Source organism: Acartia tonsa, chromosome 5 (genome assembly GCF_053477335.1).
Source record: "Acartia tonsa isolate MP-2025a chromosome 5, ASM5347733v1, whole genome shotgun sequence".
In the NCBI taxonomy this organism is placed as follows: Eukaryota; Metazoa; Arthropoda; class Copepoda; order Calanoida; family Acartiidae; genus Acartia; species Acartia tonsa.
This window is the reverse complement of record NC_137264.1, coordinates 6,494,836-6,508,400: the sequence shown is the minus strand read 5'-3', so window position 1 is coordinate 6,508,400 and position 13,565 is coordinate 6,494,836. Positions and strand designations below refer to the sequence as shown.

Genomic DNA, 13,565 nt, shown 5'->3' with positions numbered 1-13,565 from the left:
TGTCATATAAGGATATTATAATATTCATTAAAAAAATTGTTATTTTTGCATATATGTTACATTTTACAGTGTTTTGTGGCTCAAAAGAAAGACAATTAAAAATTATTTCATATTATATAGTTTAAATTACATAAGATAACCTAGAAATAGTAAAAAATTCCCTTTCTTTTTTTGTCGCAAAAGAGAATTCAACAAAGATTTTCATTAAAAAACACCTTAGTGTAAAAATTAAAAAGTTTAAACATGGTCACAAAAAGATTCAATTAGTTTATTAAATGTTTCATTTTCAGCAAATGACGATTAATCTCTATTACAAAGAATAAAGTGTAAAAAGATATTCTCGTTTTAATTTTAAGCAACTTAAAATGCATTTTAATACCTTTTAATGATTTATTTTTTAAAATATCATTTTATAAAATGTTATTGATTTTTAAAGTTATATATTAGAATGTTTTTAAATTTTGTTAACATTTTGTTTTAAATGTAGAAAATTGGTAATTCTAAACATTCAAAAAATGATTTTATTAAATTTTCATCACTTAAATTGCATGTTTGATGAAATTTTCAACTGATAATTCAAGAAAAATCGTTTAAGTTTTATTATATTTTACTTTGAAATGTTAAAAAAATATATTATTGTCAAAAATGTGGAAGTTATACTTTCCTCAAAAAAAGACCTAAAACATGCAAATTAACACGTGTAATGAGATTTTTTTTCTTTCAGGTTTAATTTTAAGTAATTATTGATGTTTTTTGTAAAAAGGATTTTATATAAAAAGTTTTAAAACTCGAGTTATGTAGTGGTTCTAAAAAAGGTTGCGAATTTATGCAATTTTCTTGCAAAAAAAATTTTCTAGGATTTTAAAAATAGCAAAGGGTGTTATTAGACGTACTTACAGATACAATTGCTAAGTCATTTTGGCCAAACACTAAAATAAAGTTTTGACATCTGAGGGTCCAAGCGTGTAATATCTATTGGTGTTTGGACATAGAAGGGTGCGTATCAGTCACCCTTAGTCTTCCTGGATTGCCCACTATTTAGGATAGATTACAAAACTAAAAATTATTCCTCCAAGTTAGAGTTGAGGGCCGGTCTATAATTACTATAGTTAGGGTAGGTTAAACAGAATACATGGCGGACTTCTCACGTTTTGAGGGGAAGAGTCCTGATTAAACTTTGTACAACAGTTAAATAGTATAAATTAGGTAATTTTTACAAGTAAAACATGTTCATGTGGAGCGAAGCTAGATAATATTTTGGGTTTGTTCACTACACTGACACAGGGTCCACTCCCCATTTATGAGACACCGTAAAGTGGCACCAAAAAATGACGCTATACAACAAAGTTTACCAATGAGAGGCCAGTATACACTGTAATTGACCAATGGTAAAATTTATACTGGCCTCTCATTGGCTATTTTATCGAATGACGTCATTTTTTTGATTGCGCATCGGGAACCAACCAGTCAAAAATCCTGTGCACGCCACTATCTATATATGTTATATGTATTCTCAGGGATCTAACGGGATAAGACAATTGCTAATACACTGCACTGATTAACATATCCAATGATGATACACAAAATTACCCATGCTGTAGATTAATATTTGTGGTAGAAACGTTTGGACACTCAACTTAATAAACCAACCAATGAAAATTCAATAAACGCCCATTGTCCCCTCCCTCCCTGATGTATTCTGCATATTGTTGCAGTGCAGTACACTGAAGCAACCTGGCCCCATAACAAGTTTATAATTATTGTAAAGCAGTAATTAACAAATTTCCAATATTCTTTAATTTTTTTCTAGGCATTTCACAGGGCGAAAGATATGTATACGTCAGCAATGAATATAGAATATGTTGAGATTGTGTCAAAGGAATTTATAGCGTTATCTTTATATAATATATATATAGGCAAAGAAGTCCATCTTTCATTTATTGGGGAGGGGGGGGGGGATTAAAAATTAGTTTATCCCCCTCCCCTCCCTTGGACGTCCTTGGGGGTAGGATTTGGGGTATTGTTAAATTAACCAGCTGGGATAAACATTTTATCAGGGTATGCGAGAATCTTTTACAACGTCCACGTACTACTAAAAAAAATAAAGTTTAGAGCAATTTTAATGCAGGTTGGTGCAACACCCTTCCAGAATTAGGAAAATAATTGATAAACAACTAATAAAGGCTAAATATTTCTAATAAAGAATTTAATTTTTATGTTATTTATATAACCATATCTAATTTAATTAAATTTCTTTTGTGTTATGCAAAATTGTATTTTAAAAACAAATATCTAGTTTCTTTTCAAAATAAATGTTTTTTTTATATCAAAACTACTCTATAGTTTATACAAATATCGTTTAAATTTAGTCATTTAAATAAATTTAAATTGACTTTAATTTAGAAATGGAATTTTTTATTTTCATTAAACTGTTTTACTTTATTCGGGTATAGACCCTTTCGTGGCAACACCTCTTAAGGGGCGTTTTATCGTATTTTCACAGTAGATTTTCACCTATTCTAGTCCTATGGAGGGCTTATCCTGCGGGGCCAATTGCCTAACCCTGTAGGGCAATCACCTAACCTAATCTAACCTAAAATAACCTGTAAATACTAATGTGAAATTACGTCAAAACGCCCATTAAGAGGCGTTGCCATGAAGGGACAATACCCCTTTTTTCTTTAGAGTTAATTTGAGAATCCCCCCCCCTCCAATTTTTTTTAAAAAACTTAAAAACTTTTAAAAACATGATCTAAAATACAATTCCATTTGCGCAACTTTTGTAAATTAATTTCCTTGTTCCATTCATACATAGGGATTAAGGTTTTGGGAAAATTCTGAGACAGCAATTTATTTGTCACACAAACTAAATTTTTCAAACATTTTAATTAATTTCAGGGAAGGAGAGGCTACGAAAAATATTAATTTAGTTTAGTTCAATATCAGGGTAGGGTAAAGATTTAAATTTCATGTTTTTTTCCATTATCCTATTATATAAAGTTTATTTGTCTGAAGCCTAAGATCCCAATAACTACTGCACCGATGTGATGGTTTTAGGCTATTTAATTTTAGATTTAAGGCTTAAGATGGTTTTAAACTATTTGATTTTGTAGCTCCTCTCTGCTTCTTCAAATACAGAGTCCCTAGATACTTTGGGCGCAGAATATAAAATGTAAAAATTTTGAATAAAACTTTTGTTTCCAGAAGCGAAGCTACTCTATATTTCACTTTGTTCTCCTGTCTATCAATCAGTCAGTCCGAGGGGGCATCCGGTATATAATTTATTTTGTCCATCGGTCTGCCAGTCATGATACAAAATATAAAAAAAATATATATTAAGGTTTCATCATTTTTTTCTATATATTATATTCTTGATTTTAGCAAATGCTGGTTTAATCACCTTGTCCGTAATTCCATCCAGGATTTTATTGTGCTTCGCTACTCATGGATGTAGTCATCCTTAAAACGAAGATTTCTGTAATTACGTCAGTCCGAAACGGATAGCTTTTTTCGTTTATTCAGGCATGTTAAAATTGTCCTATCGATTTCAAACTTTGCACGGCGATTCCTGTAGTAGTTAGGTACTCTATAATCATTACCAGAATTTTTGTACGTACATTTTAAACATATTAATTTTTTTACTTTTTAAACAACAATTTTTTATTTGATCTTATTATCCGATTGATCTGATTTATGGTATGCTGATTCCCGTAACAACAAAGTATAATATCATAAGCGAATTAACTCTATAATCAAGTCCTAAAAATGTAATTATGTCCATAAACATTATCCTGTATCAAGCAGTTTTTCAACAAATTTACTTACAATTTTGATTCGACTCTTATACATTTTTATTCTGATTATTCAGTTCTGTTACTATACAAATGTTAATGTCCGTTGGTCCTACCGATTCAGAGCTTCGCTTTTTATGGATGTTGTCATCCTTGTTATTCAATAAATAATTTGAATATAACAATTCAGATACTCCATGTAAATCATATGTCTATCTTTAGGAAGTATTCATTAATTTCTCTTGATTATCAAACCCTTGCTAAGGAACAACCAAATAGATTTGATTTTCCATAGACTGACGGACTACAAAATCAGCCTTCTATTTTGAATAGCAGCCATGAAATTCACGTTTCCTCCATCTTACGAACGGAGATATGGACAAACATTTCAAATTATGTAGTTTAAATTACTTGAAATAGCATTGTCAACTTTATGCTTATCTATTTAAAACTATTAAAACACCCACGAAGAAATATTGATAATATTTGTACGACTCCCTAAAATGAATCTATTTATTTATATATAAAATCAAAAAAAAAACTTTATACTTATTTATACAACAACCTTTACTAGAATGATTACAGAGATGTTTTTTTTTTATTTCGTGCAAAAAAGGACAAAAAGGGGGTGGATAAACCCATCCTTGTCAAAATCTGACCCCCCCCCCAAAAAAAAAAACGAAAATATTTCACTCCTCTTGAAGTCTCTCAAGTTCACTCTTCCTAAATCCCCCTTTGATTTTGGTGTCAAAATTATATGCTGCATTTCATGCACCTCTTTTGGAAAATTCCATGCACACCACAGTTTGAATTCTAAAATCATATAAAAGGTCTTGTTATTACTATCGTAATCAGTTCAACATTAGATTGCAGTATGAGATCATTGGTTTTATTTGGTAATTATAATTATTATAAGCGAAGTTTTTCTATAAATATGGTTTGGACCGGATAGTTATTTTGGTTAATTTAGGCATGTTAGAATTATCATATTATTATTTAACTTTGCATGGTGATTCCTCTAGTAGTTGGGAACTATTTAGAAAGCGTATTAACACTATATTTGTTACTTGAATATCCGTACGTTCATTTTAAGCATGTTGATATTTTAATTTTTTACAACAAAGTTTTATGTGATCTATTTATGCGATTGATAAGATTTTTGTACTGATTTCTGGAACAACAAAGTACAATATTATAGGCGGAGCAACTCTATTAATCTGTATTATGCAGTTTTTCAACAAATTTACATACAAGTTTGCTTAGATTCTTATACATTTATATTCTGATTATTCATTTCTGACACTATACAAGTGTTTATGTCCGATTTTCCTACCCTTTTCAATGCTTCGCTTTTATGGATGTTGTCATCCTTGTTAAATTAACGTTTTGTTTTTGTTTAAATTGCTTTGCGTTTCATTAGTTATCTATAAGTACAATATTGAGGTAGGAAGAGGAGTATTTGACTGTAATTACTCCGGGTTCTTTATTACTTTTCAATTTTAAAATGTGTTTTATATTAATCATTATTGGTAATGTGAATTAATTATTGATAGTCATATCCCATAATATCCATGGTATAGCCTTCATTATTGCATGAAATTAAATTAGACTAAATTTTTTTGTTATTTTTAAACACATTGGTAAATACGAGTGGTTTGGGTTGTACATTAATTTATCCTTAGTGTCATATCCTATAAGATGTTAACATATAAAATATAAAAAAGTACTTTGATCACATTATATTTAATGTTGGCGGTTTTTATTTTAGGATTTTTTTGTGTGGCCGCTGTTAAAGCTGGAAACTACATTCCTGTATATGGGGAGCAGTATACCCGTCCTGGGCTCAAGTACCCCTATGAGACTGTTGCCTCCTACCCTTATGGAAAATATCCCTACAGGGGTCTGCCACTAGCAGGTGCTCCCATAAATGGTTTAGTTCCTGCAGCACCCACAGGTCCTGCTGTCGTAGCACCCACAGGACCTGCTGTCGTAGCACCTACTGGTCCTGCTGGTCCTCTGGCTCCTGGAGCTCCAGGTGGATCTGTCATCTTCACTGGAACAGGTTATTGTTAATTCAGACTAATGCACGATGTTATCTATAGATTAAATTTATTCTACAATTCATAACTATTTTTTAAAAAATCTATCTAAAGTATGCCCTAATTTTTTTTTAATTTATGAGCTTTTTTATTTTAATTATGGTTTGTTTGCTAGTTTAGAAGCAATTGAACATGGGGAGGGGGATTCGATTTACCCTTTTTGTTTAATTTTAGTTTCAAAAAGATTTAAAAACTTAATACTTCGTCATAGAAACAGACAAATCAAAAAGTAATAGTCAAATCATGTTCAATTATTACAAATAAAATTCCAGGTGATGTAAGCGCTGCTGGCACTGGACTTGGATTCTTTGCTGGCCAGGGAGAGGTAGACTTTGCTGGAGATTTCCCTGCTGGTGTTTTCATGGGACAAGGACAGGCACAGTTTGATGGAGCTGGACAAATCCAGGTATGAAAACCTATAATAGGTTTTTTACTGTTAGATTCTAAAGATGTCTTAAATTGCTGGTCTAAATTGGTTGTCCCTCGTAGCTAGCAAAACTGGTGTTAATCTTGTTAGGTTTAATTTTAATATGAAGTCTGAAAGTTTTCTGTAATGCGATGCGATAAATATTGTACAATTTTATTTTTGCTTTTTCTTGTATGTAAGACAAAGACTAAATTAAAGATAAACAATTTTTTACCACTTCTGTATTTCAAACCAGCTAATGTTTAGGTATCTACTGTTCCCGGTGTTGGCGTGGTTGGTGGCTTCCAGAACTTTGTTGGTCAGGGTGGATTCCAGGGAGTTGGAGCCGCAGCTGCCGTGGGAACTGGTCTTGTCAACGCCCAGGGAACTGGAATTGCAGGACTTGTCGGCAATGGAGTTGTCAATGTGAATGGAGTTGGCCTGACCAACCTCAATACCTTGAGAGATGCTAGGGGAACAGGTGTCTCTACCTACACCCCGGTCTTCCCATCCTCTGGCAACCCTGCCCACTATTATAATGGATACTCTGCCGATGGAGGATATTTGCCTAGGTCATTTGGAACCTACAGGCTCATCCGTCCTGCTCCAGTTGCTGGAACTGCTGGAACCACCTATGGACCTGCCTATGCACCTGCTCATACAACTTATGGCCCATACTGATGTTTGAACAAAGTTTTATCTATTTTATAATGTTTTAACCTAAATTTATTTAATAAATCTAAGACCTAAAAGTATTTCAATTGGTTTTTGATCATAATAAATATTTATTTTTATAAGCTAAGCTAATTAAAACCAAGTTTGTATAATATGGAACTTTTTATTATATCTCATGGGATTTGCCGGACTTTTTAATGTTCTGAATGCTCTACTATATGCACGACAAACCTCCTGTGATACTTAAGCAATAAAATATAATCTAATAAATTGCATTGTTACTCATTGTCTACAATTAACCTATATATCTTATCCTAAACTTCAGTTTTTAAGAGTTTAATTCTTTTCTTTTGCACCAGCGATTTCCGAGATAAAAAACCTTACGACGTAATATAGGATATGTATATTTGACAATTTCACATATTGCATGCCTGCAAAATTGTCTGTAATTAAACTTTTGATAAAGTCACATTATAATATAGATATCAGTATTGCAATTGTATGTTCAGCAGAAAATTGTTTCCAGTATCGCTTCGAAACAGATTAATATGGTGGATTAGAATCGGTTCTTAGCCATACTGAAAAAAATTATGTATAGCATTATATTACTTCCAGTTTTCTACGAATATAAAAATGTACAATCATAAGATTAAAACCATTTTTTAGCTCGTGGCTTTGGCATCGCAGGGCTAAAAAACTGGTTTTATTCTTATGATTGTACATTTTATGATATATAATGTAAACGCCAAACTGTAAAATATGTTGCAAATAGTAATAAAAGTTTTGTAAATGCAAAGTCTGAATATTTGGCATAAAAAGTGTAAATTTAACATGTGCCCTAAAGACCTTTAATCACACGTCTGTAGCAGACTTGTTTGGTCAACATTTTACTAAAAATCAGGGAATTGAATGCCTCTAAAACCCGCGGGTAGTTTTAACAGTTATATCAGAATATATCATAATGCATCACAACTAGGAGACAATAGATACAGAGGCTCTAGGACGATTTGGACTATTCGGAGTGTATTTAAAACAAGGATGACAACATACACCAAAACGAAGATTAGATTGTTAAATATATGTATCATATCAAAATTTAGTATCATAAAGCTAAATAAAAAAATCTAAATTCGATGTTCTTCATTATTATATCTTATCGTTACGGTAATCATCATTTAAGGTTGAACACTATAAGAAGATTTTGGAAAGACTAAATTTATTAGAAAACAGAATTTTTAGTATTAGAGTCTAAAACATTCTGCTTCTATACATAGACAATAGAAATATAAGAATAGAAGCATATTCTGAACCCTTTTTTCGTAAAATCTAAGAAGGAACATTTCTAGCAGACAAAAGTATTGTTTACTTTCGACTCAAGCTGATGTGGATTCTTAAAAAATGATAGACTCGCTACTCGATAGTGAGGCAAAATTATTTTTGTGAAAAATCATCCAAAAGCACATTTAAAATCTACAAAAATTAAACAAAATCATATGTTAATAACCCTTTTAAGATTTTATTTAATTTTTTTAAATTTTTTTATTCGATTTTGGAGCCTAACTTTTTTTTAAAGAATCCACCTTTGTTTAAAGCTTTTACATTGAACGAAATTTTTGGGCAATTAATTCTAATTCCGCAAAGCTTTCTACTAAGAAAATATACTGTTTACAGCTGACTTTTATCTATGTATGAAATGAAAAAAAACATGTGTTCGTAACAAAATGTGTATACAATTTAAACCAATGAGATTAAATGTATGTACCGATGCGATTCTCCTATTGGCTCAATCAGACATTACCTCTCTTTCTTAGTACCTTTATTACATAGACAAAATCTAAAAAATATAGGCCAAAAAGTTTTATCAGGCAACATATTTTATTTTTAATGGTGTAGCTACTCTATAATTACGCCTAGTGTCTGCAAACTTTGTTGCATCACTTGTCAATAGACTAAAACCTTCCTTAGACCATTCCCTGAAAATTGTGCAGCAATCATCAGTCCAGTCTTTATGAGATCTTAAGGGATATACATCTTTACCCGATATGGGGTAAAGTCAATTTCGTGGCAACGCCTCCTAATGGGCGATTCGTCGTATTTCAAAATGGCTTTTAATGAGTTATTTTAGGTTACAGTTGGTTAGATTATTTCCCCGCAGGGTTAGGCATTTTGCCCCGCAGAGTTAGAGCCCCCCGCAGGATCTAGAAATAGGAGAAAAGCTACTGTGAAAATACGAAGAAACACCCCTTAAGGGGCGTTGCCACGAAAGGGACTATACACTAGATATTGTACAACAAAGTAAAAATATTGACTCTTTTAAAACTACACTAGCACGCCCTTTACAAATCCCAACACACAAAAATACACATTCAGATCTGAATATAAGTGTGATATAGACGTATTTTAAAACATTTAGTACTTTTAGTCCATACTAGCTGGTACGTCCCTAGAGGCCTTTAGGGGCACTTGAGGAGGGAGGAGTTGAATTCGAAAACCCATTTTTTTAGATTTAAAAAGGAAAAAAATGTTGTGGGTGGAGATTTTTTTTTGAGAGGGGGGGATTCGACCACATCTCCATTTTTAATTTTAGTATACTTTTTTTTGAGGGGGTTAATTTTTTTCTAGGGGCGATTTTTCTTGGGTGGGTGGGTGGTACACCTTCCCAGGACCTATTAGAAGCTACTCCGTAAGGGAGATCCATGACGGTTCTGGGGTTGGCGAGATCCTTCGGCACAGACAGACAGACAAAAATCAAGTTACTTTATTACAAGGATACAGCAAAACTAAATGGGAAAATAGATAAATAGATTATAGTCCTGTGTTATTAGGTAAGAAGAATATTTTGTATATTAGGTAAGAATAGTATAGATGAATTGATCTCGGAAATGGCTGGTCTAATATTATACAAGATGAAATTAATTAAAGCTATGATTCAACAGAAAATGTGCAAAAAATAATTTAGGAAAAAGTAGTGAAAATTTGCTTATTTTTTATCATTCTTTACAATCAAATGATAAGTTAAAGAAAAACTTTTTTTTGTTCTAAAAAACATTTTTGCATTTTTTTTTCTGAAAGATGTGCCTAATCTAAGCAGAAACTAGGGGAGGAAATATAAGATGGTGGCAATTTCTTTGGTCGGACATAACATCTTATTTCAAAGTTCGAACTCTTTGACCAATTTTTACCCTGCTTAATTCTTTGTCAATAATTACTTCATATTCTTACAGATGAGTCAAAGTTTGTATTTTATTACCAGGGACTCTCTTTTACCAAGGTTGATTGAAATCAACAATTTGTTTCATATTTTGCTGTGTATTGCTAAAAAATCATTTTTGAAGTAAGGTCAAAATCTAACCTTATGAGCATATAATCAAGTAATATTATCTTAATAGCACATTCCTAGCTTTAAAAATTAAAGGGGGGGGGGGTTATAAAGTGACTGGAAAATCGATGGGGGGGGGGGGGTAATTTCTACGCTTCCTCTAAAGTTAAAACCAGATTTTAGAAATGAAACATGATTTTCTACGATCATTCATCATTAATGTTTTTATGGTTAAACCCAGCAGGGCCTAAACTAATAGTGCCTAAACCTAGGGTAAAATACTAATTCAGTAGCTTTTAAGAAAAACTAAGAAAAGCTATATCATTAAAATTATTATTGAAAAATCTTAATATTTTTTCCACATTTCAAGTCTTTATTTAGCTGATACATTATATTCCAATGAATTCATTATAAAGACATAGTATCTGTCAAATAATAGTGTAAGAACACACAGTAAATAAGTAAAGCAAGCACAATATTGTCCATTTATGTTGATGCACAAAATTTCCAGGAAAAATTTGTAATGTGTATATTGCAGGGTATTTATTTTTCCAACCAAATCTTTACAACTATTGCTTATCAAGGAATCTTTTTCCAATATTGACTTGAAACTGATTAATATCTGCTGAATTAGAACCAGTTCTCAGCAATACAGAAAAATCAAGAATAGCATTGTATTACAGAAAATTTTCCACAATTATTAAAACCAAAATTATAAGATCTAAACCAGAATCTTTCTATAATACAATAAAAATATAAATAAAAACTATTCCAGTATGGTTCAAAAATAATTAATATGTGCTGGATTAGCACCAAAATCATTAGGTTCAGCAAAACTGAAATCATCTTATTATTTATAATTTCACTGTCTTTAATAAAGTGCAATAACTAACTTTTGCTAGGATGATATGTTAGTTTTTATCATGTCTTAAAGTATACATTAGACATATGTAAATGTATGAAGTCCACTTGATGCTAAATGTTTATTTCTGTTTCACTTAGAAAACATCCCTTCCACACTTATTAAATTTAACCAACCAAAGAATTTTTTATCCAATCTTAACCAGACAAATGCCATCTAGCTAAAAAAGATGCGTAGATTTCATTTCTGGCAACCAGAAAATCCGCAGAAATCGAATTAACGAGATCCAAAAAAGTTTCATTAAAAAAAACCTTACACCAAAAATAACAAACAATAATTATAACGACGACTTAGTTTCTTTTTCCTGTTTAATTCGAATATTAAAACTAATTTTCAGGCATGCATGTTTGTTGGTAAAGTACTTTTTTTAGAAACCAAAATACAGACATATTTAAAACTACGAAATTGTATATTAGTTACTAGAAAGATTATATTTTTTTTCTTGCTTTAAAACAACTTTTTGTACATAAAAACCTGTAATGTCTTCATTATTGACACAAACATGCATGCAGTATAGTTTTAAAAAATTTAGTCAAATAAAATACCTGATTAGAATACAAAGCAAGAAATAAAGGTTATCAACTCCCTATGAGCTTTTTGTGTTAAATAGAATTATTAATAAGAATAAAAGAGTTTCAAAAAATAGTAAAATAACAAAATGTTAGGTGAATTGTTAATATTAAATCAATCAAAAAATGTTTTACATTCTTATAATTAATTTCAATAAAACATATATATGCTCAAGAAAGGTTATTTATAATTATGAATTCTACCAGACTAAAATATAAAAGGGGAAATAGTTTATGAAGACGACACAAAATGATTTTAAAAATTACTTATTTTTATCTTTTTTTTTAATCTTTAACAATTTTAATGTTTTTATTATGTAAATATATAAAGTATTATTCAAACTTAAAGGATTTAATCTTTTTCTTTGTAATTTATATGTCTAAACAGTGTAAAAATGAAGTTCTTAATTACGAATTTTCAAATCATTAGATTTTAATACAGTTTATTATAGAAATAAAGAATAATTTCAACAAAAAAAAATTGCTACAAAAAGGCTTACTGTATTATTAAACTGACTTAATTGTATAATTGCATTCATTTTGTTTATTTACCTTGAAAAATGAGTGTTTAAGTGCTGCATTGGTTAAAATCAAACCTAAAAGTGCTCTTTATTCAGTGACAGAGTGAAAAAAATATATACCTTGTTTTATAGTTTTTGATCTCTTTTTTTATATATTTTTATCTGATATGTATATCAAAATTTAAAAGTATCTATTTCATTAGATATTCATACTTTGCTAAAACGTCTTGGTTACTTTTTGCACTATATTTGCTCTAAAAAGGATTCTTTATCTGACTTCTACATTTAAAATGAAAGATTTTATCCCAATTATTATGTTGACTGTAGAAAAAAAAAATTATTTTGTTTATATGCAATTTTCTATAATAAAATGTGAGAAATGCCTTTTTTCACATGTAGGGCGAAAAAAGTAACACTGAAAATATTTTTTTTGTCTTAAGCATGTCCTAAACTCATAGATAATAAACTTTCATTAAAGATTTATTTCAGAATTTGTCATTTAGGGCATAAAATTAATTTTGCAAATTAACATTGCAAATGTTTGCCAATAACTTTTAAAAATGATTTCTGCGGATTTTCTAATTTACATGGGTGTTTTCTACACATTTTCCCCTTTCTAAAAATACCTTCCTCATAAGGATTGGAATCCGGAAAGTATATACTTTCCAAAATTGATATGTGCTTCATAATGCATTTAATATATTAGGTCTTGCTCCATTTCTCTTGCTTCTCAGTTAAAGTGATTAATTTTAAAGCACTAAATAAATCCAACTTTATTATTTCATAACAATACCATTAAACACATTGCTAAGGTTAATTGTAGAATATAATATTAAAGAATATTATCTACATTGTCAAATTGGATCATACTAAAAGTTTGACTTTAAAGAAATCAAACCTCTCTCTTTAAGAAATGCTAATATTTTTTAAATATTTTTTTTGTTTTCAAAGCAACTTTCATAAATCCATTTCATCATATTGCAGACATTTGTTACAAAAGACTATATTCTGTCAATAACTTTCAAAAATTTGTATAAACTATAACTGTTTATGAATTTTAAAGACAATTTAAGAATACCGCTATGAAACTATAATGTAGCTTTAAAAATTAGTCTTATTGTTAAAAGGCTTTCCAAAAGAGAGAGATGAAGTGGCCAAATATTATGAAAGCTATTTTGCAACCAGATCAATAATCAAATTTGCTGACATCCTATTACTTTAATATTAGAAATTTTACAAATACTACAAGATTTCTACATATTT

The 13,565-nt window shown here is 30.2% G+C and overlaps 1 protein-coding gene across 1 annotated transcript; it reads left to right on the top strand.

Moving 5' to 3' along the window:
• The first annotated feature begins 4,347 nt into the window (after positions 1–4,347).
• LOC145318640 (uncharacterized) lies at positions 4,348–7,051 on the top strand. The gene is made up of 4 exons (XM_080160037.1): positions 4,348–4,687; positions 5,560–5,853; positions 6,163–6,296; positions 6,564–7,051. The coding sequence occupies exons 1-4, from the start codon at positions 4,666–4,668 to the stop codon at positions 6,975–6,977; spliced, it is 864 nt and encodes a 287-aa protein (XP_080016163.1). The 5' UTR covers positions 4,348–4,665; the 3' UTR covers positions 6,978–7,051.
• Positions 7,052–13,565: the final 6,514 nt, after the last annotated feature.

Excerpts from the sequence above, each read along its gene's own strand:
- LOC145318640 (XM_080160037.1), top strand. The coding sequence starts at position 4,666 with ATGAGATCATTGGTTTTATTTG. Across the intron at positions 4,688-5,559 it reads GAGATCATTGGTTTTATTTG|GATTTTTTTGTGTGGCCGCT; the intron begins GTAATTATAATT and ends TTTTTATTTTAG. Across the intron at positions 5,854-6,162 it reads TGTCATCTTCACTGGAACAG|GTGATGTAAGCGCTGCTGGC; the intron begins GTTATTGTTAAT and ends ATAAAATTCCAG.